Raw genomic sequence first — 23,837 nt, forward strand, 5'->3', positions numbered from 1 at the left:
GTGTGTTGGAGCAGGGTTGGAACTAAACTGTGCAGGGCTTCGGCCCTCCAGGAATTGAGTTTGACACCCCTGGTGTAAATGTTCAGCATCCTAGTGGGGAAATGAAGGACTGTCGCAGCAGGTTTGCATTCAGTGGCATCAGTGTAAGCCATAACCATCGTTCCAGCCCATCACTTTATCATATTCGTGAATCCTCTGCTTGATGTGGGAAAGCTTGTTCTTCAGGTACTCGCATCTTTCCTTCTTCTCCAGGAATGAAGGATCCTTTGGGACAAAAGCATCAATGAGACCAGCATTAAAAGTAGTAACTAATATTCCTGTTATGCACACACTGATTGATATTGGTTGAATTTTACTCCAAAAAATTGGTTTATACTGCACCAGTTTAAGTATTTATTTATTTATTGTGTTTTTTACTGATGTGAAAATATACACAGAGAACAACCTTGTGAAATCTCTCTGTAATTTATTAAGTGATGTAAAAAAAGTAAGAGTTTATTAATTATATATTATGCAATGCAATGTAATGTGTGTATTTATATAGCGCATTTATTGTGTATGGTCATACACCCAAAGCGCCTCACAATCATGACGGGGTCTCTTCACACCACCACCAGTGTGCAGCATCCACTTGGAGAATGCGATGGCTGCCACAGGACACTAGCTCTAGTGGAGAGACAGTGATCGAGCCAATTCGATGGATGGGGATGATTGGGAGGCCATTATCGTAAGGGCCGATAGAGGGACTTTGGCTAGGACACTGGGGTTACACCCTAACTCTTTACAAGAAGTGCCATGGGATTTTTAACGACCACAGAGAGTCAGGACCTCAGTATAACATCTCATCCGAAAGACGGCGTCCACTGACAGTATAGTGTCCCCTTCACTTTTACTGGGGCATTAAGGCTGATTTATACTTCTGCGTCAAACACCGGCGTATGCTACGGCGCTGACGCATAGCCCTTCGCCGTGGCCATCGCCGTCACTGACGTGCACCTCTCAAAAAATGTAACTACACGTCGCAACGACGCGTAGCGTAAGCTCTGTGATTGGTCGGCTTGGTAGCGCTGACGAGTCTGGGCGGTACTGAGAGCCGCGCGAATGGTGCGACGCCGCGCGAGCGATTGTTTACAAGTGTGGAGTCCCGTGAAGGAGCTCCGGATGGAAAGTTTTGTTTTGTGTTTACCTCATAGTTAAAGTTGTTGCACGTCCGCCGGTTCCTGCCTCAAAATGAGCGAGGTTGAGCCACTTGTACATCCCGGAAGTGTTCAGGAAAAGCAAAAAAGCAGCGAAGAAACTCGACACAGAGGAACATTTACACCTCACTGCCCACTAGCGTTTCGGAAGTGTTAATGCAGACCAACAGAGACAGCGCGCAGAAGTATAAATGCACAGCCACGCGGTTGCCTGCACCGTGGGTTACGCCAGTCACCTGACGCAGAAGTATAAACCAGGCTTTAGAACTCACACAGACCACAGGTTGAGCGCCCCCTGCTGGCCTCTCTAACACCACTTCCAACAGCAGCCTAGTTTTCCCATGTGGTCTTCCATCTAGGTACTGACCAGGCTCAGCCCTGCTTAGCTTCAGTGAGTTACTGGTCTTGGGCTGCAGGGTGATAAGGCTGCAGCCATGTTTATTTCTTAAACCTACTTTTTAAATATTAGATTAATTGAGGACTCTAAATGATCAAAATATAAATTAGTTGAAATTTTTTTTCTATTTTATAGCAAAATCATGCTTAAACAAATTAATCAATCAGTATAGTAAACCTACATTTTTTTTTTTGCGTTTTCACCATAAAATGGAGCACTTGGTTCATGATTCATCCCCCAAAAAATAAAAAGGACCCACTCATGTGGTTCTAAAGATTCAGAAGTTTCTTTTTTGGTAAATAACCACAACAACAACAACAAAAAATACATATATTTTAAAGAATGTTTGAACTAGTGGTGGGTCGTTGATTGACATTCTCCCTTTATACGTGTCATCAGAGAGGGAAAGCCCCGCCCACTAGTGACCAACTCTACTTCATTAGCATAGACAGTGCTGAGTGAGAAGCAGCTGTTTTGAATCTGCTGCTACACTAACGCTGTATGTCAGCGTCAATGCTTTCCATTCACTTTGAGTGGGTGACGTCAGGCGTTGTGGATCCATTGTGGATCTGTCGGCGCCGCTTTAGAGGCGTTGCTCGCTGCAGAAGTTGGGACTTGCACTACCTTTCAAGCGCCGACGGAAGCGTTAGCCAATCAGATCGCTGTATGCATATACACCAGCTAGACAGTGGCCTAAGGCTAGTACTGACTGAATTTTATTGGCTGACGCTGCTATGACGATCGCGGTAGCCCAAACCTCAGACACGCCTTCAGTCAAGCGTTGACGCTGAAGTCCCGTGTGAATGGGGTGTAACAAGTAGGCATTTTTAGCCCTGCCCTCTTTTCAAAGTCTCATTTAAATTTAAAGCGACAGTCGTAAAAACAGCACAATTTTCATCAAAGCCTAAAAAGAGGCAGTTTCAAAAGACTTATAAAACATTATTTGTGTGATTTTTGAGCTAAAACTTTACAAACATACTCTGGGGACATCAGAGGCTTGTTTGAAATCTTGTGAAAAGGAGCATAATATGTCCCCTTTAACGCAGCCCATCTGATGTGCTGAAAACGTGACAGAAACAGAGCTACGAGCTGTTTGTTTCCCTGTGCTAACCCTCAAAATACGGCTCCAGCAGACTTTATATAGAAGCCACTGAAAGCCTGGGTGACTGCAGCTATTTCCTCCACTTCAACAGAAACAATGGAGCGAATCCTGAGAGAAAAGCAGACTCCGCCTCCTTCCTCATCCTCCTCCCCCTCTTCACTACCTCATAAATCAGTCAGTAACATCTAGACAAAACATCCCAGTCTACACCAGACGAACAGGGAAACTATTTTTGACTTTATTTGATTATATTGTTCATAAAAAGCTATATAGCATTTGAGTTTTATAATAAGCTAGTACTATACTAGTTAAAAGTAATCAAAATACCACAAGTAACGTTTGAGAAGTGTACATATATGGATGGTTTAAAACTAAAAGAATAGCGATCTCACCTTTATGAAAAGTCAAATGTGGAATATATTTCTCACATTAAGCCAGCAAATTAAATGTATCATCCATAAATTTGAACAGTTTTGATTTATTATACTTATCTACAGTGCTTTGCAAAAGTTTTAGGCCACCACCAGCTTTGGGAGACTAACAGGTATGGAGCAAATGCAGGGTCGGTGAATTATATATTTAATATTCACCTAGAAAATATAGTAAATATGTATTGAGTACTCGAGCAAAATGACTTTTAGAATCAACAGACGAGCATTAAAAGTCTTTTTAACGTGACCTCTTTAGCACCAGGCAACAGCTTGAACTTTTATGTTGAGTCTTTTCTGAAATGATGTGCTATTTAATATAATTTAATATCTACTTATTATTATTCATAATTTAATATTATTCTATCTATTTTTCTGTCCAAGAGTCTAAGACGTTTGCACACGCACACGCACACGCACACACACACACAAAGATATACAGATATATATATATATAATTTATGATCAACTATTGTTTTTACAGCTGCAGATACATTTACGGCGGTACAGATTGAATGATAATAACTCACCATCTTTTTCTTCTGATAATCCTGCAAGATTTTGTTGATGCGGTCGCGCTCCTAGGATAGCAAAATCAAATTGAGAGATGAAAATGAGAGATGTTTCTGAAAGGCCAAAATTCTGGATTAGTTCACCCAAAAATGAAAACTCAGTCATCATTTTTTTCAGCCTTCATTTGTTCCAAACCTGTTTGAGTTTCTTTTTTCTCTTGAACAAAAAAGATGTTTTGAAGAATGTTGGAAACCTGTAACCATTGACTTTTATAGTATTTGTTTTTCCTGCTAAAAGTTAATGGTTACCAGTTTTCAGCTTTCTTCAAAATATCTTCTTTAGTGTTTAACAGAAGAATGAAACTCATAAAAGTTTGCAACCACTTAAGTGTGGTTTAAAAAAAAGAAAAAAAAGTGTCAATTTTCATTTTTCGGGTGAACTATCCCTTTAAGCAATGAGCAGAAGCTTTTAGTCAAGCAACATAAAAAATTTAAATAACATAAAAAAGAAAAAAATTGTTTTGTTTTTTTTAAAAAGCATAAATGTCAAATATTTATGCCCAAAAAGTCCAAACCAAGTAAGCAGTGCACATTTGGAAACATTTTTATAAATGTCAGTTTCTCTAAAAACAGCAAATTCACATCCTTTCCAAGTCTGTGGCGTCAAAACATTTGTTGAACATTCAGCATGTAATAAATATGGAAGGACTGAGATTTTCCAAGTGAATATAAACACGTGCACTGACAACACAAAATGGTGTTGGATTCACTAAAACAAATTACTTTACTTTTTAATTTACTCAAGAAGGAATTTTATAAATAAATCCAAATAAATGGCAAATAACAAACTGAAGGAACGTGGATTTTTAATGTGTGCTTACAAAAATACAATTCCTCATAACAACCACAAAAAACTGAAAAGTATTAAAAGTGGATTTTAAATACAATTTAATAGATAAGATAGATGCTGCCAAGAGTTCTATTAGAAAAAGATACTTGTATAATAAATTCTGTGTTTGAAAATAAATTGTATTGTATTTGAGTTCTTTCATCAAAGATGTGGATTTTTCAGATGGTTGAATAATTGTTTGTGGCCAATGCTAATCATGCAGATCCATATTGATAAACTCTTCAATAAATGTTTGTTGTACTTTGTATTCTGCACGATGATGAAAATCACTTTTGAATAGATAACAGGAGGAGCATTATCTAGTTTTGATATATACAGTTGAAGTCAGAATGATTCGCCCTCTTGTGATTTTTATTCCTTTTCAGATATTTCCCAAATGATGTTTAACAGATTCAGGAATTTTTCACAGTATTTCTTATAATATTTTTTCTTCTGGAAAAAGTCTTATTTGTTTTATTTTGGCTAGAATAAAAGCAGTATTTAATCTTCAAAAATCAAACTTTTTAAGATACCTCCAGGTTCACCACTTTGTTCAGACCCAGTGCTCTGTATTCCCTCAAATGCCTGCTGAATCTGGACTGGACTTAATTTTTAAAACCCCTGTACACCCCAAAGGTCTCATTTCCAAAATGTATAACCTTATTATGATATTCCTAACACAACACTAGAGAAGATTAAAATGTAATGGATAAAAGAACTAGGAATGAATATTTCTGAAGAAACTTGGGATAAAGCAGTTAAAATTATAAACAAGACTTCATCATGGGCGCGTCTTAATCTGATTCAGATGAAAATTCTTTACCGTATTCACTACAGCAAAACCAAACTGGCTAAAATCTACCCCGATATAGATGAAACATGCGATCATTGCAACTCATGCAAGGCAGACCTAACCCATATGTTCTGGTCATGTGACAAACTGAGACGATTTTGGTCTTCAATATTTGAAATTTTAATCTCAGCCTTCAATTTAAGAATTCAACCAAATCCGGAAATGGATATTTTTGGAGTAGCAAATGAGGACATCCATGTAGCCAAAGAAATAGAAAACGCCTTTGCCTTTGTAACATTAATAGCTAGAAGAAGAATTCCTATGGAGTGGAAATCACCAATGCCACCTAAACTGTCACTTTGGCTTAGTGATGTAATGCTATTTTTGAAAACAGAAAAAATTAAATATTTTTAGGATCAACCAAAACATTTGTCAAAACATGGGACCCTCTAATAATTCATGTTGAGACTAATGTAATTTTTCTCTTCTTCTTCATTCATTTATATCACATTTTACCTGTTTTTATGTTTTTTAATCAGTTTTATCATTTTTTTTTGTTTTTTTTACTTTTTTCTTTTATTCTTGTTTATGTAAAGCACTTTGAATTGCCACTGTGTATGAAATGTGCTATATAAATAAACTTGCCTTGCCTTGCCTAATGTACTCCTCCAACCAAAAATTCCCACCCCCACCCCCACGTTTTTTTATTTTTTTTTATTTTTTTTTATTTATTGTATTTATTTAATTTTTTTAATTTTTATTTTTTTTGTAAATTTATTTTTATTTTATTTTCATTTTTATTATCATTAATATATATTTTTATTTAATGCATTTTCTTTTCAAAAAATTTTTTACTATGTTTATTTGTCTCTGTTTAAAATTTATGTATGGTTAAAAAAAAAAAGAAAAATTAAAATACCTTTGTCATTGAATACCTTTAATGTACTGTACCTTTTGTCAAAAACACACACAAAAAAAATACAGAATAAAAGCAGTTTTTAATTTTTTTAAACCAATCAATAATATTAGCCTCTTTAAGCAATCTTTTTTTCGATAGTCTACAGCAGTGGTTCTCAAAGTGGGGGTCACAGGACAATAAGAGGGGGGGGGGGTTGCCTGGTGATTTCCAAAAATCTATTTATTTTTATTAAACCATAAGAATTACCATATTTAATCCATAATCTACTGAAGTGAAAAAAATGTTGTTTATAGTTACTATATAATTTTATATAAATAATTTTTTAAAAGTGTGACTGCTGAGAGCGACAGATTCTGGAGCTAGGGACACCGGCCCTCGCAGCCAAAAAACAGACCGGCCCACCGGGAATTCTCCCGGTCCTCCCGATTAGCCAATCCGGGCCTGGTTTGAACTAAAATATGCAGAACACCGCCCCTCCAGGACTGAGTTTGGACGCCCCTGCTATATACTATATAGTTACTATAGTAGCTTATAGTTCTATTGAATTGCGACCCCTGAGGTATTCACATTATATTAAGACAAAGCAATAGCGTCAGATGCAGCAGATTGATTTTATAACACCAGGTTAAACTTTCTGATGCATTTACAGCACTGACATACATAAAAAAAATTAAACAAAGAATAGACTTGAGTCTATTGGTGTGTGTGCGCCATTGCATGCAAGGTTTCTGTATTTATAACCACCTCAGAGGATGTTGGGGGTCATGAGTCACTGGCATTGTCATTTTGAGGTCGCAGGCTGAAAAGTTTGGGAACCCCTGATCTACAGAACAAACCACTGTTATACAATGACTTACCTAATTACCCTAACTTGCCTAATTAACCTAGTTAAGCCTTTAAATGTCACTTTAAGCTGTATAGAAGTGTCTTAAAGAATATTTAGTCTTATGTGCTGTCATCATGGCAAAGATAAAATAAATCAGTTATTAGAGATGAGTTATTAACACTATTATGATTAGAAATATGTTGAAGAAATACAGGGGGCTAATAATTCTGACGTCATCTGTATATAGACATAACCTTTAATTCCTATATTTAGTAAATGCAGGAATGTTGTGGTTGTAAAAGGCTGTATTTCAGTGTGCAAAAGCTGAAAACAAAATAAAAAATATTGTGGCAAACAAAATCTGAATTGTAACTGACCGTGTAGCTGGTGGGGTTTTGCGGTAAATTCTGCATCATGACATCCATTTCATCAAATTTCTTGAGTACCGCCTGCACTTCAACATGGAGCTCTTTATACTCGGAGTACTGGTCATTAAACACAGCTTTATACTGGTCCCGCTGCTCATCGGTGCGAATAGCTGGATATTTACTGCAGGGAAAGACAAGGCAAGCACTTTAAGGACATTTATTTATTTTCCTTTGGCTTAGTTCCTTATTTATCAGGGGTCGCCACAGCGGAATGAACCGCCAACTATTCCAGCATATGTTTTATGCAGCAGATGCCCTTCCAGCTGCAACCCAGTACTGGGAATAACCCATACACTCTCATTCACTCACACACACACACACTCAAAAACTGCGGCCAATTTAATTAATCCAATTCACATGCAAACATGCAAACTCCACGCAGAAATGCCAACTGGCCCAGCCAGGACTGAAACCAGTAACCTTCTTGCTGTGAGGCGACAGTGCTAACCACTGAGCCACCGCACTTAAAGGGACAGTTCACTCAAAAATGTAAAATCTGCCCTCATTTACTCGTCTTACACTTGTTCAAAACCTGTAAGAGTTTCTTTCTTCTGTTGAACATAAAGGAAGATAAACTGAAGAATGTCAACGGGTGCATTTTTCCAACATTCTTCAGAATATCTTCCTTTGTGTTCAACAAAAAAAAAAGAAAGGTTTATAAACACTTGAGCGCAAGCAAATGATGAGGAAGTAAATAAATTAATCAAATCGTGAATATTTATCATTGTCATATAACAGTAATAGTTTGCTTGTGTTTTTGCACAACTGTACTCACGCAACATAATCCGGCATGATCACAGGTTTAGGAGTGTGTCCCGCTGGAATGTGTCCTTTCACAACTTTAGGATTGGAGACGGCAGTGTGTGTTTTCTGTACCGGCGCTAAAACAGACACTGGCTCTCTTGAACCATCAACAACCTGAACAAAGAGAATGACAAACACTAAATAACAAGTGTAGTCACAAACTGACTCTTTGCTAAGCCCTTGGCCAACTTCGTTAAAGCTGCTGATGAAGTGCTGCATTGTTTGCATATATTTGTGGGCTGAAACCGAGAAACAAGAATCACTTTGACACTCCAAAAATTTTTTTTTTTGCTTGTTTAAACTACTAATTTAAAATGAGCTGAAACAACACAATTCTTGAGATTTCATTGGGACAGCTAAACTGTTTTATGTTAAATTTACATAAATTTGTTAAAAGTGTTCAGTTAACTTAATCAATTTGTGTTGGGACAACATAAATGAATTTTGTGGAACCCTGCATTTTTTACAGTGTAGTTCCATCAAGTACTTCCATAAAGTAAAACCCCCTGTAAATTCAGCCTAGCTGTGTTCACACCAGACGCGGAAGAAGCGTCAAGCGCGAGTGACTTACATATTAAGTCAATGCAAAGACAAGAATAGACATCCTTTGACATCCTTTTATCTGAACGCTTGCTTAATGTAAGAGTGCTTCACACTTGCTCATTTTGAGGCAGGAACCGGCGGACATGCAACAACTTTAACCATGAGGTAAACACAAAACAAAACTCTCGCACTGCTCTCAGTCCCGCCCACACTCGTCAGCGCTACTAAGCCAACCAATCACAGAGCTTGCGCTACGTGTTGTTCCGACGTTTAGTTACATTTTTTGAGAGGTGCGCATCAGCGACGCCAACGGCCACGGCGAGGGCTATGCGTCCACACCTAGGCTGCGCCATAGCATAAGCGTGCGCTTAACGCAGAAGTACAAATCAGCCTTTAGGGCGTACTCACACTATGCTATCCGAACCGTGCCCCGGCCCGTTTCCCGGATCGTTTGAGAAGTGCGAGTGCTCTGAATCGGGCTCAGGCACGGTTCACTTGGCCGGCCCTGGCCCGGTTGGAAGAGGTGGGCCTGAGCGCAGTTCACTTGGGCTTTGGTGCAATATGCTTGTATGTGAACGCAAAACGCGCCAGAGCCCGAAACTGAAAGCGAGACGTGACTTTTAAGGGACTATTTCATATGGATTTATTAATCATTCTTACTGTTCAGTGAACGCAAACTGCTGTAGTTTATTAAAGGCCCAAACCCCTCACTGCACGACAGCTGCACCTTCAGCAGACCTCCTAATTCCTGCAGCACGAGGACTTTATGATTGTTTATGAGCATAAAAAGTGGCGGATCTGTTCAACATTAAGCGTCGTTCTGTGCATTATGCGTGTATTGCTCAAGTTAAAATATCTGAACTTCAGAGGACAATTGCACCGGGTTAACCAATCAGGAGCTTGCTCTAGTAGGGAAGTGATTATGATTTAGCGCCTGTTGTTGTTGTCCCGAGGGGAAATCCTCCTGCCGACACCAGACAACAGCTCATCAAACTAGGCTCTGCTCAGTCTGAAACACCGCTAAAAGCCTCCATTATCCAGGCATAGCTTCTTTAGAAGTTGATGAGACTCAGACACAGTGCCGGATGACTCTATGCTGTATTTCAGCCTTCCTAAAGCACATAAATACAGCTATTCTCTCAATAAAATCCATGTTAGCCATTTAACAACGCTGCTAGAGTCATCGGCCAGACAGAAGCCCTGCCCATGGTGCGAATCCGCGTCTAATGTGAAGTGAATGTGACACACGTTTGAAGCGAGTAACCTCAAAATGTTCACGCGTCTATTTACGCGCAAATATCGCGATTTATTCATGCGTTCCACGTCTGGTGTAAACACAGCATAACTATTTTGAAAATACATGTGAAAATAATGTGTTAAACTTAAAGGAACACTCCACTTTTTTTGGAAACTGGAAACATTCAAGTTAAACATTTGAGATTTACCATTTTTAATCATATAAGTGTCACGTTAGGAGGAAACAATTCTTATACTACAGGACAGAAGCTGTACTTCAAACCACACGCATTTGCGATGTTTGTGGGAACGTAGGATTCGGGAAACACAGAATCTGTAAAACTTTATTGATAACTACAGATATGGTAACCTTAGTTGTCTAACGATGGTTTTGGGAAATACATCACAGAGTAATTTGTTATTAACTATCAATGCTATACACTGAAATGATACTTCAGATGATAATGCAGCACAGCTAAACGTGTACACAAATAGAGACAAACACTTACCAAATGTACCGCAGCAGGAGAATCTCTTGGCTGCATCTGTAAAACAAATGTGGAGATGATTCAATTGTTGTTTTTCTAAACATATTATGTGTAAAAACAAATGATGATATTGGCAACAATCCTAAATATCTGCTGTAAAATACCTGTTCTAACTAGGTGTCACATGATGATACTGCAGCAATTTGTTTACTAAAGCAAAAATGGTGTATAATAATCACAAAGTTACAGAAACATTTTGTTTGGAGTATTTTTGAAATCCTTTAGGCTACTTGTCAAAGCAATATTTCACATTTTATTTAACGACGTACTAATGGCCCGTTGCCACTGAGTGGTACGGTATGGTACGCTTTTATGTCTGTTTCCACTGTCAAAAGGTATCCAACAGCGAACTGTACCATAAGACTTTTTGGGCACCCTTTCCAAAGGGTACTTAGCACATCAAAAGGGTACCAAAAGGCAGAGCAAGACGCCCAGCTGAAAACTATTGGTTTACAGCGAAGCTGTAATACGCTAGTTTTCAACAGAAGACGGCGCTCTAAGCTAAATTTTAAACAGCAAATGGCACTGTAGACTGTTTTTTAACAGCACTCTAGACTTGTTTTTCACAGCAGATGGAGCTCTAGACTAGTTTTAAACAGCAGAATGCTTTCTAAACTAGTTTATAAAGAGCAGTTGGTGCTTTTGGCTTGTTTTTAACAGCAGATGACACTCTAGGCTAGTTTTATACATGAGGCGGTGCTTTAGGCTAGTTTTTAACAGCAGATGGTGCTCTAGGCTAGTTTTTAAAAAGCAGACGGTGCTCTAGGCTATTTTTTTTAACAGCAGATGGTGCTCTAGACAAGTTTTTAACAGCAGATGGTGCTCTAGACAAGTTTTTAACAGCAGATGGTGCTCTAGGCTAGTTTTATACAGGAGGCGGTGCTTTAGGCTAGTTTTTAATAGCAAATGGTGCTCTAGGCTAGTTTTTAAAAAGCAGACGGTGCTCTAGGCTAGTTTTTTTTTAATAGCAGATGGTGCTTTAGGCTAGTTTTTAACAGCAGATGGTGCTCTAGACAAGTTTTTAACAGCAGATGGTGCTCTAGGCTAGTTTTTAAAAAGCAGACAGCGCTCTAGGCTAGTTTTTTTAACAGCAGACAATGCTCTAAGCTACTTTTAACAGCAGACGGAGCTCTAGGCTAGTTTTTAAAAAGCAGACATGCACCAGACTAGTTTTTAACAGCCTAGCTTAGAGCACCATCTGCTGTTAAAATCTAAGCTCAGAATCCATTCAAGTGAAAACAGTGATGCATATTGTAAATGTCAGAAACCATGCAGAATCTATTTCTAAAATGATTTTGTGTTTAATTGAGGACCTGAAGATGCATAAATTAAAAGTAGAAAAATCTCACCTCCTGGCCATGTCGTTCTCGTAGTCGCCGAGCTGCCTCATGCCGCCACAGTTTCAGACACACTATGGCCCCAACCAAGTACACGATCATGGTGAAAAACAGGAAGATTATCGCAGCTGTCTGTCCTGCTTCGGTGCGGCAGAAAGCACCATTGATGCCATTATTGAAGACCGGATAGTAACAAAGTCCGCCTCGTAAGGTGTCATTCACATATACACAGCCGGCCGCCAAAAACAGAAGTGCAAGAGCAAGGTTTATGACGAACTCTGTTAAAGGCCACCAACTTGAGTCTAGAAGTATAGTCTGATAGTACATGGTCATTCCCAAGACAAGCATGATAATGGTCACGATCCATGCCAATCCTGCTACCACCAAGATGAACGGTGTCTTTGGTCCAGAGTAGTTGGCATTGCCATAACCGCTTCCATAAGAGCCTCCATAACCTCCGTAACCTCCTCCATAGAAGCCACCAGGCTGCGAGTAACCAAACGTGTTATACCACTCATTGTCTTTATGAATATATGCACATACACAAGCAAAAATGGCTGCCCCCAAAAGCAGCTCGACGCACCCGAGAATACGTAAAAGTCCAGCCCAAGACTTCATGTATGCGTAACGCTGGTTGTACTCCTCTACCTTTTCGCTGTAAGTCAAAGCTGTGTGCGCAGTGCGGCCGTCGATTGATTCAACGGGATTTCCTAAAAGCATTGCTTCACGCTCTTTACGGGAGTTATAGCTGCCTCCGGATCCACCGTACGGGTCGCGGTAAGAGCCAGGAACCGATGGGGAGTGTGGCGGAGAACAGCGAACGCCGTCAGTCGTCGTGTTTTTGCTGCTTGATCCCAACATCGACTTCAACTTGCTGCTTCCACTGCTGGACCTGAACAAGTTTTTCCATGAGTCTGGGATGAAACGGTGGACGGGTTTGATGTCAATGGCAGAGTCCCCGTTGTCCTCGCTGCCACTGGGGTCAAACTCAGGGCCTATTGGTGGTTGGTCTGGCAGAGGAGGTGGCGGAAAAGGTTCGGAGTATAAAGAATCGGCCCTGTGCTCAACCAAGCTGTGAAGACTGGCGAGCGAGCCTGCTGGGGCATCGTTGTAGTGGTGCATGTTTCAGAGACAATGCTGAAAGGAATTTCCTCCAGGGAACGCAGTTATCCCTAGAGCAACATGAAGAAATCAGGTATAAGATGAAAGGCACTGATATTAGCTCTTGCAGAGTAGCAGTTCTCAACTGGTAGCTTGTGACCAATTATGTTAATGGGATTTACATGTGTGTATTTAGCAGCAACATGAAAAGATAAACAAAAGCACACTAGGGCTGTGTACGAAATCACCTACTACTCGAGTAGGTACTACATCTGAATCTACTACACGACCATTAGAAAAGGGTGTCCTATACAGTATGAATGTGAGTAGTATGAATAGAACTCGGATGTACTACATCCGCAATTTGTCATTATCACGTGACCTACCCGCATCAGTTTCATCCAACCCGGGCTCATTGTGGAATCGTAGTTCCACGGACGTTTCTGGAGACCGCGGAATACGTCCCGGCGGGTACGTACAGCTGCAGTTTTTGCGATTCCGCGAGAGGCCGCTGTTGTGCACTTTTTCGCATCTCAAACACCTCTCGCGAGTGCGGTTCGCGCCCACGCTGTTCTCGCGTTGACCCACCAGAGGCCGCTGTCCGACTGACCGGATGATTGACTGCGCGACCGGACAATCGGCTGACCCGCCCTCCTACTTCCCTGAACCCAACCAATTTTACCAATTGTCCTGCCTGCCCGCTCACTTCCCTAAAATCGAGCAACAGTTTACAAAAAGCCGTACAAAAAAATAAAAGCCCTGATTTTTTTTTCTACCGCGTTTTCGGATTTCACTGCATTCTCACCCTGTTACGAAACTCGTTCACTTAATTTTTGGGATTCTGTTTTTGTCTTACCTGATTGCTGGAACCGCTCTTCCCCACACTCGAAACCGATAGCCGTGGTCAACTCCTCTTTGCATCTCGAGCCTGCCGACGTACACGGTGAGCTGAGTGGACAAACAGGTTGCAGCGGGGAAGCCCTCCACAAGGAGGTAAGCGGTCGGCCGGCCGGCAAGCGCGATAGGGTACAGCGTCACACCGCCCCTTAGCGCTCGCTTGAAAAAAATAAACGCGGCCGTACGTACCTGCCGGGACGTATTTCGCTGTCTCCAGAAACGTCCGCGGGACTACGTTTTCAGAATGAGCTTGGGTTGGTTTCATCGCTTTATTCCTGCTCCTGAATTCTTTAGAGTGGCATCATGGGATAGCGTAGCGCACATCGGATGCACACTTCGGAATCTCACCGGTAGTAGTAGGTCAACCGGGTACTTCCAGTATACTATTTTTCCAGTTCTTTGAACTCGGACATACTACTTGGCTCGAATACTATTTTTATCATAGGTGTATTCCCAAAAACATTAAGGCCAAAGGGCCACTTTTTGTGTCCACACCAGTAAATGATAACAATCTGTTTATTGTTAGTTAATGACTTTTAACCAGCAGATGTCCTGAGTGTGCTACAATTTAAGCGTATCTGACCAGTGAATCCAGCTCGTGTAATCTATATAAGCTAGGGGTGTGACGAGACGCCTACTCTCTATCCTACGCACAAAAGAAATGTGTTTATCGTTATCATTCTTGGTGTGAATGGCGCTCAATAATAATTTTTTAATTGTCCATATAATTGTACATAAGACAACTTTTGTAAGTTTTTAGTTTTCCTTTTGTTTTTAAACCTCTTCTGCGGTTAATCAGTGAATGCATTTTAGTTTTTGTGTTTTGTTTATTTTTTGCAAGGTTACTTAGGGGAGAGCGGGGCACAAAGTAACACTTTTTGGTTTTGGCCAAATAATGAACAAATTAATAGGGTTAGACAAACCATTTGTTTTTTAACAACAACACACAAGCCTCTCCTACAAATCAGCACTGGTTATATGATCGCCGGACTCATGGTTTCTGTGCAGTGTTACCAAAAGTGCCAGGAGTAGAATTGCTACTATGTACCCCACCTGCGGGCCAAGTTGTAGCACATCCTTTAGTTAAAAAGCCAGATTTCACACAATTAATTTAAATCCAGTTTACTTTAAATAATAGTATATTTCCTCAGTACTTAGCTCAATTAAATTTTTATTCTACATTGCACAGCATGTTTATTTATTTATTTGTTGGATAAAGACATTTGGATTATTATCTATTATTAGATAATGCACTTATTTGTACTATTAGCAATTATATATATATTTGTCTATTAAAAACATTTTATTGAAAAAAAAATGAAAACATTACACTCAAAATTCAACCATTATTTTGATGGTTTAATTGGTGTCTAACAGTGTGTGGCTTAAATGTAACACCCTGTTACAACTAACCCCACAGTGTCGTGTTTTCCTCAAAACTGGCTAGCAGTCACTGTGTGTTTACATCTTTCGAAATGATTTCATCTTTCAGCCAAGAAGACTGTGAACAGAACATATACAAATGTTGACTATAATAAAAAAATACAGTGTCTCTCATGCAAATTTTGCCAAACTTTTTCAATAATTAGCAGGAAGACGTCTGTGGTGAAAACCTCGGAAGCATGCCATGGTGAACCCTGAGCAAATACCTAAAAATTCCATGTTACATTTTACCCCGCGCCCCCCTACTCTTCATTTCTAGCTGAAATGTACATAAACTATAATTTAGCTTTAGGTCATCTGTTGATGTCCAATATAAAATCTCTGTTCTGAATCAAAACCAGTTGAGAACCACTATAGTGTACATTGGACTATGTAAACATTCCAGTTGCATAGTAAGCAAAATTGTCGACAGAAAAACACCTCTCCAAGTGAAAGAGTGCAGGAAAAAGCTGAAGCACTGTTATATCAGGAAATTCAACCCACATTTCCAAAGCAGATAAGATCCATTAACACCAATAATCATCATTTGGTATACCAGAAAGAGCTACAAGAAACATGTCTGGAGAGCAGCTGTGTCTTAAAGAGATAAACAAGTGAACTAGCTGAACTGTAAGTATATACTGTGTATATACATGTGAAATTTCTAAGTAAAAATGTAAAGTTAGTAGGTCATCTTTTGCAATAGTAAACCATTCAGATGAAAAACTGGAACAGCTACGTGGAACAGTGGCCAATTATACTCTTTAGCATAATTATACAGAAGTATTTGACCACGTAATGTTGTGGTTAACAAAGCAATACAAGTACAAGTGTGATAAATGTTTATTTCAATCTACAGTATGCAGAGTAGGGCTGGGCGATATGACAAAAATCTCATCTCATATCCTGCTAACTATATATATATATCATATTATAGTGCCATTTCTGTCAATTGATAGTTTACATAGCCGGGCACTTTATTAGGTACACCTATCCAACTGCTCGTTGATGCAAATTTCTAAGCAGCCAATCACATGGCAGCAACTCAATGCATTTAGGGATGTAGACATGGTCAAGACGATCTGCTGCAGTTCAAACCGAGCATCAGAATGGGGAAGAAAGGGGATTTAAGTGACTTTAAATGTGGCATGGTTGTTGGTGCCAGACGGGCTGCTCTGAGTATTTCAGAAACTGCTGATCTACTGGGATTTTCACACACAACCATCTCTAGGGTTTACAGAGAATGATCTGAAAAGGAGAAAATATCCAGTGAGCGGCAGTTCTGTGGCTGCAAACGCCTTGTTGATGTCAGAGGTCAGAGGAGAATGGCCAGACTGGTTCCAGCTGATAGAAAGGCAACAGTAACTCAAATAACCACTCGATACAACCGAGCTCTGCAGAAGAGCATCTCTGAACACACAAGACATCCAACCTTGAGGTGGATGGGCAACAGCAGCAGAAGACCACACCGGGTGCCGCTCCTGTCAGCTAAGAACAGGAAACTGAGGCTACAATTCACACAGGCTCACCAAAACTGGACAATAGAAGATTGGAGAAACGTTGCCTGCTCTGATGAGTCTCCATTTCTGCTGACACATTCAGATGGTCAGGTCAGAATTTGGCATCAATAACATGAAAGCATGGATCCATCCTGCGTTGTATCAACGGTTCAGGTTGGTGGTGTTGGTGTAATGGTGTGGGGGAGATTTTCTTGGCACACTTTGAGCTCATTAGTATCAATTGAGCATTGTGTCGACACCACAGCCTACCTGAGTATTGTTGCTGACCATGTCCATCCCTTTATGACCACAGTGTCTCCATCTTCTAATGGCTACTTCCAGCAGGATAACACACCATGTCATAAAGCGTGAATCATCTCAGACTGGTTTCTTGAACATGACGATGAGTTCACTATGCTCAAATTCCATCCAGTCACCAGATCTCAATCCAATAGAGCACCTTTGGGATGTGGTGGAACGGGAGATTGGCATTATGGATGTGCAGCCGACAAATTTGCAGCAACTGCATGATGCTATCATGTCAATATGGAGCAAAATCTCTGAGGAATATTTCCAGTATCTTGTTAAATCTGTGCGATGAAGGATTAAGGCAGTTCTGAAGGCAAAAGAGGGTCCAACCAGGTACTAGTATGGTGTACCTAATAAAGTGGCCGGTAAGTGTATAAAGACCATATAAAAATACTTTTATTTTAATATATTTGAAAGTATACACTACATAATGTACCCATGTGTACTCGTATTTCTCACTTTATTTAGAACTAAAAGGTAAAAGGCTTTTCCAAGTGACATGATTACAGGTCCAACATAAAAATATTACTAAATAAATTGCAAAATGTAAACATTTTACACTCTAGATTGCAAATTTAACATATTGCTGTTATTTATGCTTCTGTCTGTATTTCTGTAATTGTGTTTAATATTGCCCTTAGTTTAACTCTGCACTTACCAAAATTATAAAATAGTATTAGCGTAAACCAGGGGTCACCAATCTCGGTCCTGGAGGGCCGGTGTCCCTGCAGGGTTTAGCTCCAACTTGCTTCAATGCACCTGCCTGGATGTTTCAAGTATACCTAGTAAGACCCTGATTAGCTTGTTCAGGTGTGTTTGATTAGGGTTGGAGCTAAAATCTGCAGGACACCAGCCCTCCGGGTGACCACTGGCGTAAACAATGTGTTTGGTGACACCCTGAAATAAACGACAGAGCATAATTTAAAACGACAGACTATCCGCTTGTTAAGTGGTGACGAGTTTGTGACGTATGTAATACTGTTTCCGGGTCCAAGCCGCCACTCATTTGAGTGGAGAAATCATTCATTTACGATCACGTTTTATTCCTATCACACATTAAAGTTAATTTCATATGAAATCATAGTGTACACAACAATCTCTGGGCTTGCTGCATAACAAATACCAAAAATGTAACAATTTATAAAAAAATTAATCACTTTCTGGCCATCGGATATTAGGGATGGACATATATACTGCGATCGTGATTTTCGAAAGCATTAAATCGCTTTGTAAACGTTTATTATTACCATTACCATGAGTCTCCCCATTCAGTTGAATAGAGCGCTTGGACCCGGAAGCCGCTTCGCGTGACGTCACACTTAACAAGCAGATACTTACTGCATAAGATATGCAGTTGAAGTCAGAACTATAAGTCCCCCTGAATATTTTCCCCAATTTCTGTTTAATGGAGAGATTTTTTCAACACATTTCTAAACAGTTTTAATAAATCTTTTCTAATAACTGATTTATTTTATCTTTGCCATGATGACAGCACATCATATTTGACTAGATATTTTTCAAAATACTATTATTCAGCCTAAAGTGACATTTAAAGGCTTAACTAGGTTAATTAGGCAAGTTAAAGTAATTAGGCAAGTCATGGTATTACAGTAGTTTGCTCTGTAGAGCAGGGGTCCCTGCAGGGTTTAGCTCCAACTTGCCTCAACACACCTGTCTGGATGTTTCAAGTATACCTAGGCTGTTTCCCAATATGCGTTCTTCAGCGGTCTTCTTGTGTTCTCGTGTAACGTCATCATCAGCTGCCTAAGTTCAGTTCCAATACTAAAGACCGCAAGTACAGAGGACGCATGAAACTTCCCGGATGTGATCTTGATATCGAGGACGCACTGATGCAGACTTGAGCAGCGAACTCGCTCTGGAAGTCCCAGAAGTCATTGCGACTGGAGGTGGGAAGCGCAGCATTTTATTTAAATTTATTATTAACGTTCAGAGATATCACTTATTTACCTAAGGAGCTTCCCTAAATGAAACGGTGAATATAAACATTAACATGAATATCTTAATAAAGGAATAAACACATTAAGGGTGTTTGTTTGCTGAAATTCGTATAAAAATCAGTTTTATTTATATTGTGCAGAGTATATTTATTATGTTTTAATGCAAAGTATATATTTTGAAGAGGGGGGAAACAATAATTCGTTGTATGAAGGCTGTAATGTTTAAATAATTTACTATTTAAAACGCGTGAAGATGACATGACCATCAGGAAGAATGCAGCATCCCATTTCTCAAAGGACGCGTTCTCTGCCCTCGCGGTCTCCTGAGTTCGTTCTTCCGAGGACACCTGGCAAGACCGGTGTCCAAAAGAACTCAAGTCCGTTCCTTGATTAGCTTGTTCAGGTGTGTTTGATTAGGGTTGGAGCTAAAATCTGCAGGACACCGGCCCTCCAGGAACAAGTTTGGTGACCACTGCTGTAGACTATCAAAATGAATATAGCTTAAGGTGGCTAATAATATTGACCTTAATTAATTTATTTATTTTATTAAAAACTAGCCAAAATAAAACAAATAAAATTTTCTCCAGAAGAAAAAATATTACAGGAAATACTGGGAAAAGTTCCTTTCTCTGTTAAACATAATTTGGGAAATATTTTAAAAAGAAAACAAAATTCACAGGAGGGCGAATAATTCTGACTTCAACTGAATATTGCTATATTTCACAGCCCTAATGTAAAACACACTTTCTCTGGACACAGGTGCTCTCCATTTCAGGCGCTCCGACTCTGTAACTTGAACATAGAGACGATTGTAACAGTAACCTGTCATCCGCTAGCAAGAGCTCTAACTCTAAACCCACAGAGGAGACGACTGCAACCCAAACATTTACGACACAGACAGAAAGAGAGGCGAACATGCCTGTTCAAGCACTAGATGTCTGATTGGGTAATCATACACTACTGCTCAACTCTGCATCAACAGCAGAAAATAAGAAAAACAACAATCTCCATTGTTACGCTCTTCCTTAAGCATACAGTAGGTTACCTAATGAAAGAGAAAAGAGCAATTCCAGCGTTATGGATGTGACATTTGAAGTAGAAACTCAAAATATAAATTCACAGAGAAAGTATATGTTAACATTATATTAAAACATCTGATTATATTTTCCAAAACTACACTATCTGACGAAAGCCCAGTCGTAAGAGCAACAAATAATAACTTGACAATTAGTAGATTATTTGGAAAAGTGGCAGAAGGTCGAATTTTTCTGTGAATCATCTGCTGAGCTGCATCCCAATCATCACAAATACTGCAGAAGACCTACTGGAACCAGCATGGACCCAAGATTCTCATGGAAATCAGTCAAGTTTGGTGAAGGAAAACTCATGGTTTGGGGTTACATTCAGTATGGGGGTGTGCGAGAGATCTGCAGAGTGATCAACATCAACAGCCTGAGGCATCAAGACATTTGTGCTGCCCATTACATTACAAACCACAGGAGAGGGTGCTCCAGGATTGGTCAGCCCAGTCACCAGATATGAACATTATTGAGCATGTTTGGTGTAAGATGAAGGAGGAGGCATTGAAGATGAATCCAAAGGATCTTGATGAACTCTGGGAGTCCTGCAGGAACGCTTTCATTGCCATTCCAGATTACTTCATTAATCAGTGATTTGAGTCAGTGCAGAGATGTATGGATGCAGTCCTCCAAGCTCATGATGGAGTCAGACACAATATTCATTCTGTCTCCACTGCAGCAGGACTTCATATTCTATACTGGATATTATTTCTGTTCAGTGATGAGACTTTTGTCTAAGCAGAGTCAGACCTTACTGTCCTATTGAAATCATTCAAAATCAAGACATGATCATATTTTATTCTGGTAAAATAAGCGCAATCTAGAGGCCTTTGCCTTTTATATAAGCCACTTCTGATACCAAATAATCAACTAGAAGTCATGTTACTATTTGTTGTTCCTAAAACTTGGATAGTGTACTAACCACAGAGTTATAGGATCAGAAATATATAAATCTGTAAACATTTTTTATATTGTAAATGAGGGAAATAAACATGCATTATAGACGTGACAAAAAAGTTTGCGAGTTTACAGTATACTACATACTTTGTAGAAAATCAGTGGATTAAACTGCACATACTAAACAATGCTAATCAAAAGGATGAGAGTTGGCTCGCTACAGAACAAAAATTATTGATTTGATTTTAGCTTACATATATGAGGAATAATCTTGGTTATGGATGTGACATACAGTATGTGAAATTGACGGTTGTATGACTTTGGTAAATCAAATATAATAGGGTATATGCCGAAGCATGCTAATGGGACTTTTAATTTGCCAGTAACCTGGGTTAAGCGCTTCCGGCGAACTGTATGCAATGGAAAAAATGGCGCGTTTAAGGTCTGTTTTCTTTCAAAATCAGCGATCTCCATTAGCTGAGTGATATCCAATATAAATTGGGTCTCAGATTGTACAAGAAGCACTGAATTAAATTACCTTTTCCCCCGCCGTGTCTTTGTAATATGAGCATTTATTTTACCTTAGTATATTCAATGGAGCTTCTGCTCTAACCTGCCGATTCTGACGGGCGCGTGTGAGTAAACGACGTTTCTGTCTTGTTTTACGCTTGAGCAACTAAATTAATGCCAGAGTTTATTTAACTGAATGTATTTTAACTACAATACAAAGTCGATGCTGTAAAAGGAACCGTATAAAATGGAAAAAAATTCACAAAAACAGGTCACCGGAAGTGTATCAGCATGGGAAAAACACTAGCTCAGCATATACCCCATTGTCTGAAACGTTAACAGAGACATTTTTTGAGTATTTTTACAGTACTGTAAAATACAGGCTTACACAAAACCTAGAAAGGGTTTCACTATTTTGGTTAAAAAAAAAAAAGTATGGCCAGGTTGATATTTGCATGGTATTGCTCAAACGTATAATACACATTACAAATTAAATAAAAAAAAACAGGACAGTTCTATTGAATACCTTTCACAAGCGGTGACTGGGCAAGACTTACATTGGTCTTGAGTTCAGTGTGTAAAACTTCATCGGATGTATGAAAATCCCAAGGACTGAAAGACAAAAACAAGAAGAGAACAAAGGTAATACACTAATAAAAGATATTACCCAAGTTATATATAAGTGTGGCGACGCAGTGGCGCAGTAGGTAGCACTGTCGCCTCACAGCAAGGTTGCTGGTTCAAGCCTGAGCTGGGTCAGTTGGCGTTTCTGTGTGGAGTTTGCAAGCTCTCCCTGTGTTCGTGTGGGTTTCCTCCGAGTGCTCCGGTTTCCCCCACAGTCCAAAGACATGCGGTACAGGTAAATTGGCCATAGTGTATGAGTGTGGGCATGAGTGTGTATGGGTTTCCCAGTGCGGTTGGAAGGGCATCCACTGTGTAAAATATATGCTGGAAAAGTTGGTGGTTCATTCCGCTGTGGAGACCCCAGATTATTAAAGGGACTAAGCCGAAAAGAAAATGAATGAATGTATTAATGTAAGCAATCAGCACATTCATACTACACTGTAGAATATTTCTGTTAAAAACAGTTTCTGTAGTTTTGCGATTCACAAGTGTTTCCGTTTATTTACGGTTGTGAATTGCATTATGGGATGTAGTGTTGTCACGATACTAGAATTCAATACCAATTGGTACTGGAATTTTTAAAAAAAGGTCCATTTCCCTCGAACATTTGAGCGCTGTTGAGCCCATTCTTAAACAGCGCTGATTTGCCATGAAGGTCAGCTGGTCTGTATATGAGTTCACATACGAGTGATCGGTTGATGAATTGACTATTCTTCACGACTTTAAAGCGCTCCATTGTGCCTGTATCAGTAGTTACGCTTAGTAAACAGGGGTAAGTTCGGTGAACATATGCTGGAATAGTTGGCGGTTCATTGCACTTGGGCAACCCCTGATAAATAAGGAACTAAGCCGAAGGAAAATTCAATGATGAATAATTACATTACCTAAGTTATATTTTAATAAAACCAATAAACACATTCATCCTTAAACAATAAGCAAACACTTAAAAAAAGAATGTCATGTGTTTAATATTTAAAAAACATACATATGCTAATTGTTAAGACTTTGCTGTGTGTATACATTATATATTTATGGCATGTAAATAGCCTATTTTAGTACATAGTATTGTGCATTTCTGGCATCAATTCAACAATGTAGCCTAGCTAATTACCAATAGTGAATAGCATAACATGTTATTGACATTTATAAACATATAATGAACACATTGCTAACCTGAAAGAATGTTACACTGCGCTTCGCGCGCTTCAGAAAAACGTCGACAGGTCAGCGAAGTTTACATGGTTGTTATTCAGCAAAAATGATGAGTATATTCACTCGATGTCTGCTTTATTGAAGTCATAGTTAAAATATGAAGCATGAACAAAACGTTTAGTACGGTGGAACTAAACAACATGAGCACAACAGCACTGACAGATGTGTTTATAATAAAACAATAACCGTCGCGTCTTTAAACGTCGGTTATTTGTGAATACAGAAGGATATTGTAGGTAAAGACTAAAAAATGAACTTTAAAGTTGGTTTCGTCTTACCTTTCCCACTATCAAAGGGGTTTTTGTTTCTCTATATGTTTTTTTCGGGAAACACACAGGTTTGGAAAGTTGTACCACGTGACGCAGCCTATC

At 39.3% G+C, this 23,837-nt stretch overlaps 1 protein-coding gene across 9 annotated transcripts in view; it reads right to left on the minus strand.

The window, feature by feature from the left end:
• marveld2a (MARVEL domain containing 2a) overlaps positions 1–23,837 on the minus strand; it is a 24,370-nt gene extending 533 nt beyond the window's left edge. The window contains exons 1-10 of one of the 9 annotated variants that reach the window (XM_087270008.1): positions 23,653–23,837; positions 23,428–23,536; positions 22,188–22,242; positions 20,064–20,189; positions 11,971–13,130; positions 10,583–10,618; positions 8,266–8,408; positions 7,440–7,611; positions 3,654–3,704; positions 1–264 (exon numbers count right to left, since the gene is read on the minus strand). The exon at positions 1–264 is cut by the window's left edge and continues 533 nt beyond it. In XM_087270008.1, the coding sequence (XP_087126134.1) occupies positions 139–264; positions 3,654–3,704; positions 7,440–7,611; positions 8,266–8,408; positions 10,583–10,618; positions 11,971–13,080 (1,638 nt within the window). In that variant the 5' untranslated portion in view covers positions 13,081–13,130; positions 20,064–20,189; positions 22,188–22,242; positions 23,428–23,536; positions 23,653–23,837 and the 3' untranslated portion in view covers positions 1–138. Of the gene's footprint in view, positions 265–3,653; positions 3,705–7,439; positions 7,612–8,265; positions 8,409–10,582; positions 10,619–11,970; positions 13,131–20,063; positions 20,190–22,156; positions 22,243–23,427 lie in introns of all 9 variants that reach the window. The other 8 variants (XM_087270004.1, XM_087270006.1, XM_087270007.1 and 5 more) reach the window with 8 other exon arrangements.

Source organism: Danio rerio, chromosome 10 (genome assembly GCF_052040795.2).
Source record: "Danio rerio strain M-AB ecotype USA chromosome 10, GRCz13ab, whole genome shotgun sequence".
Lineage (NCBI taxonomy): Eukaryota > Metazoa > Chordata > Actinopteri > Cypriniformes > Danionidae > Danio > Danio rerio.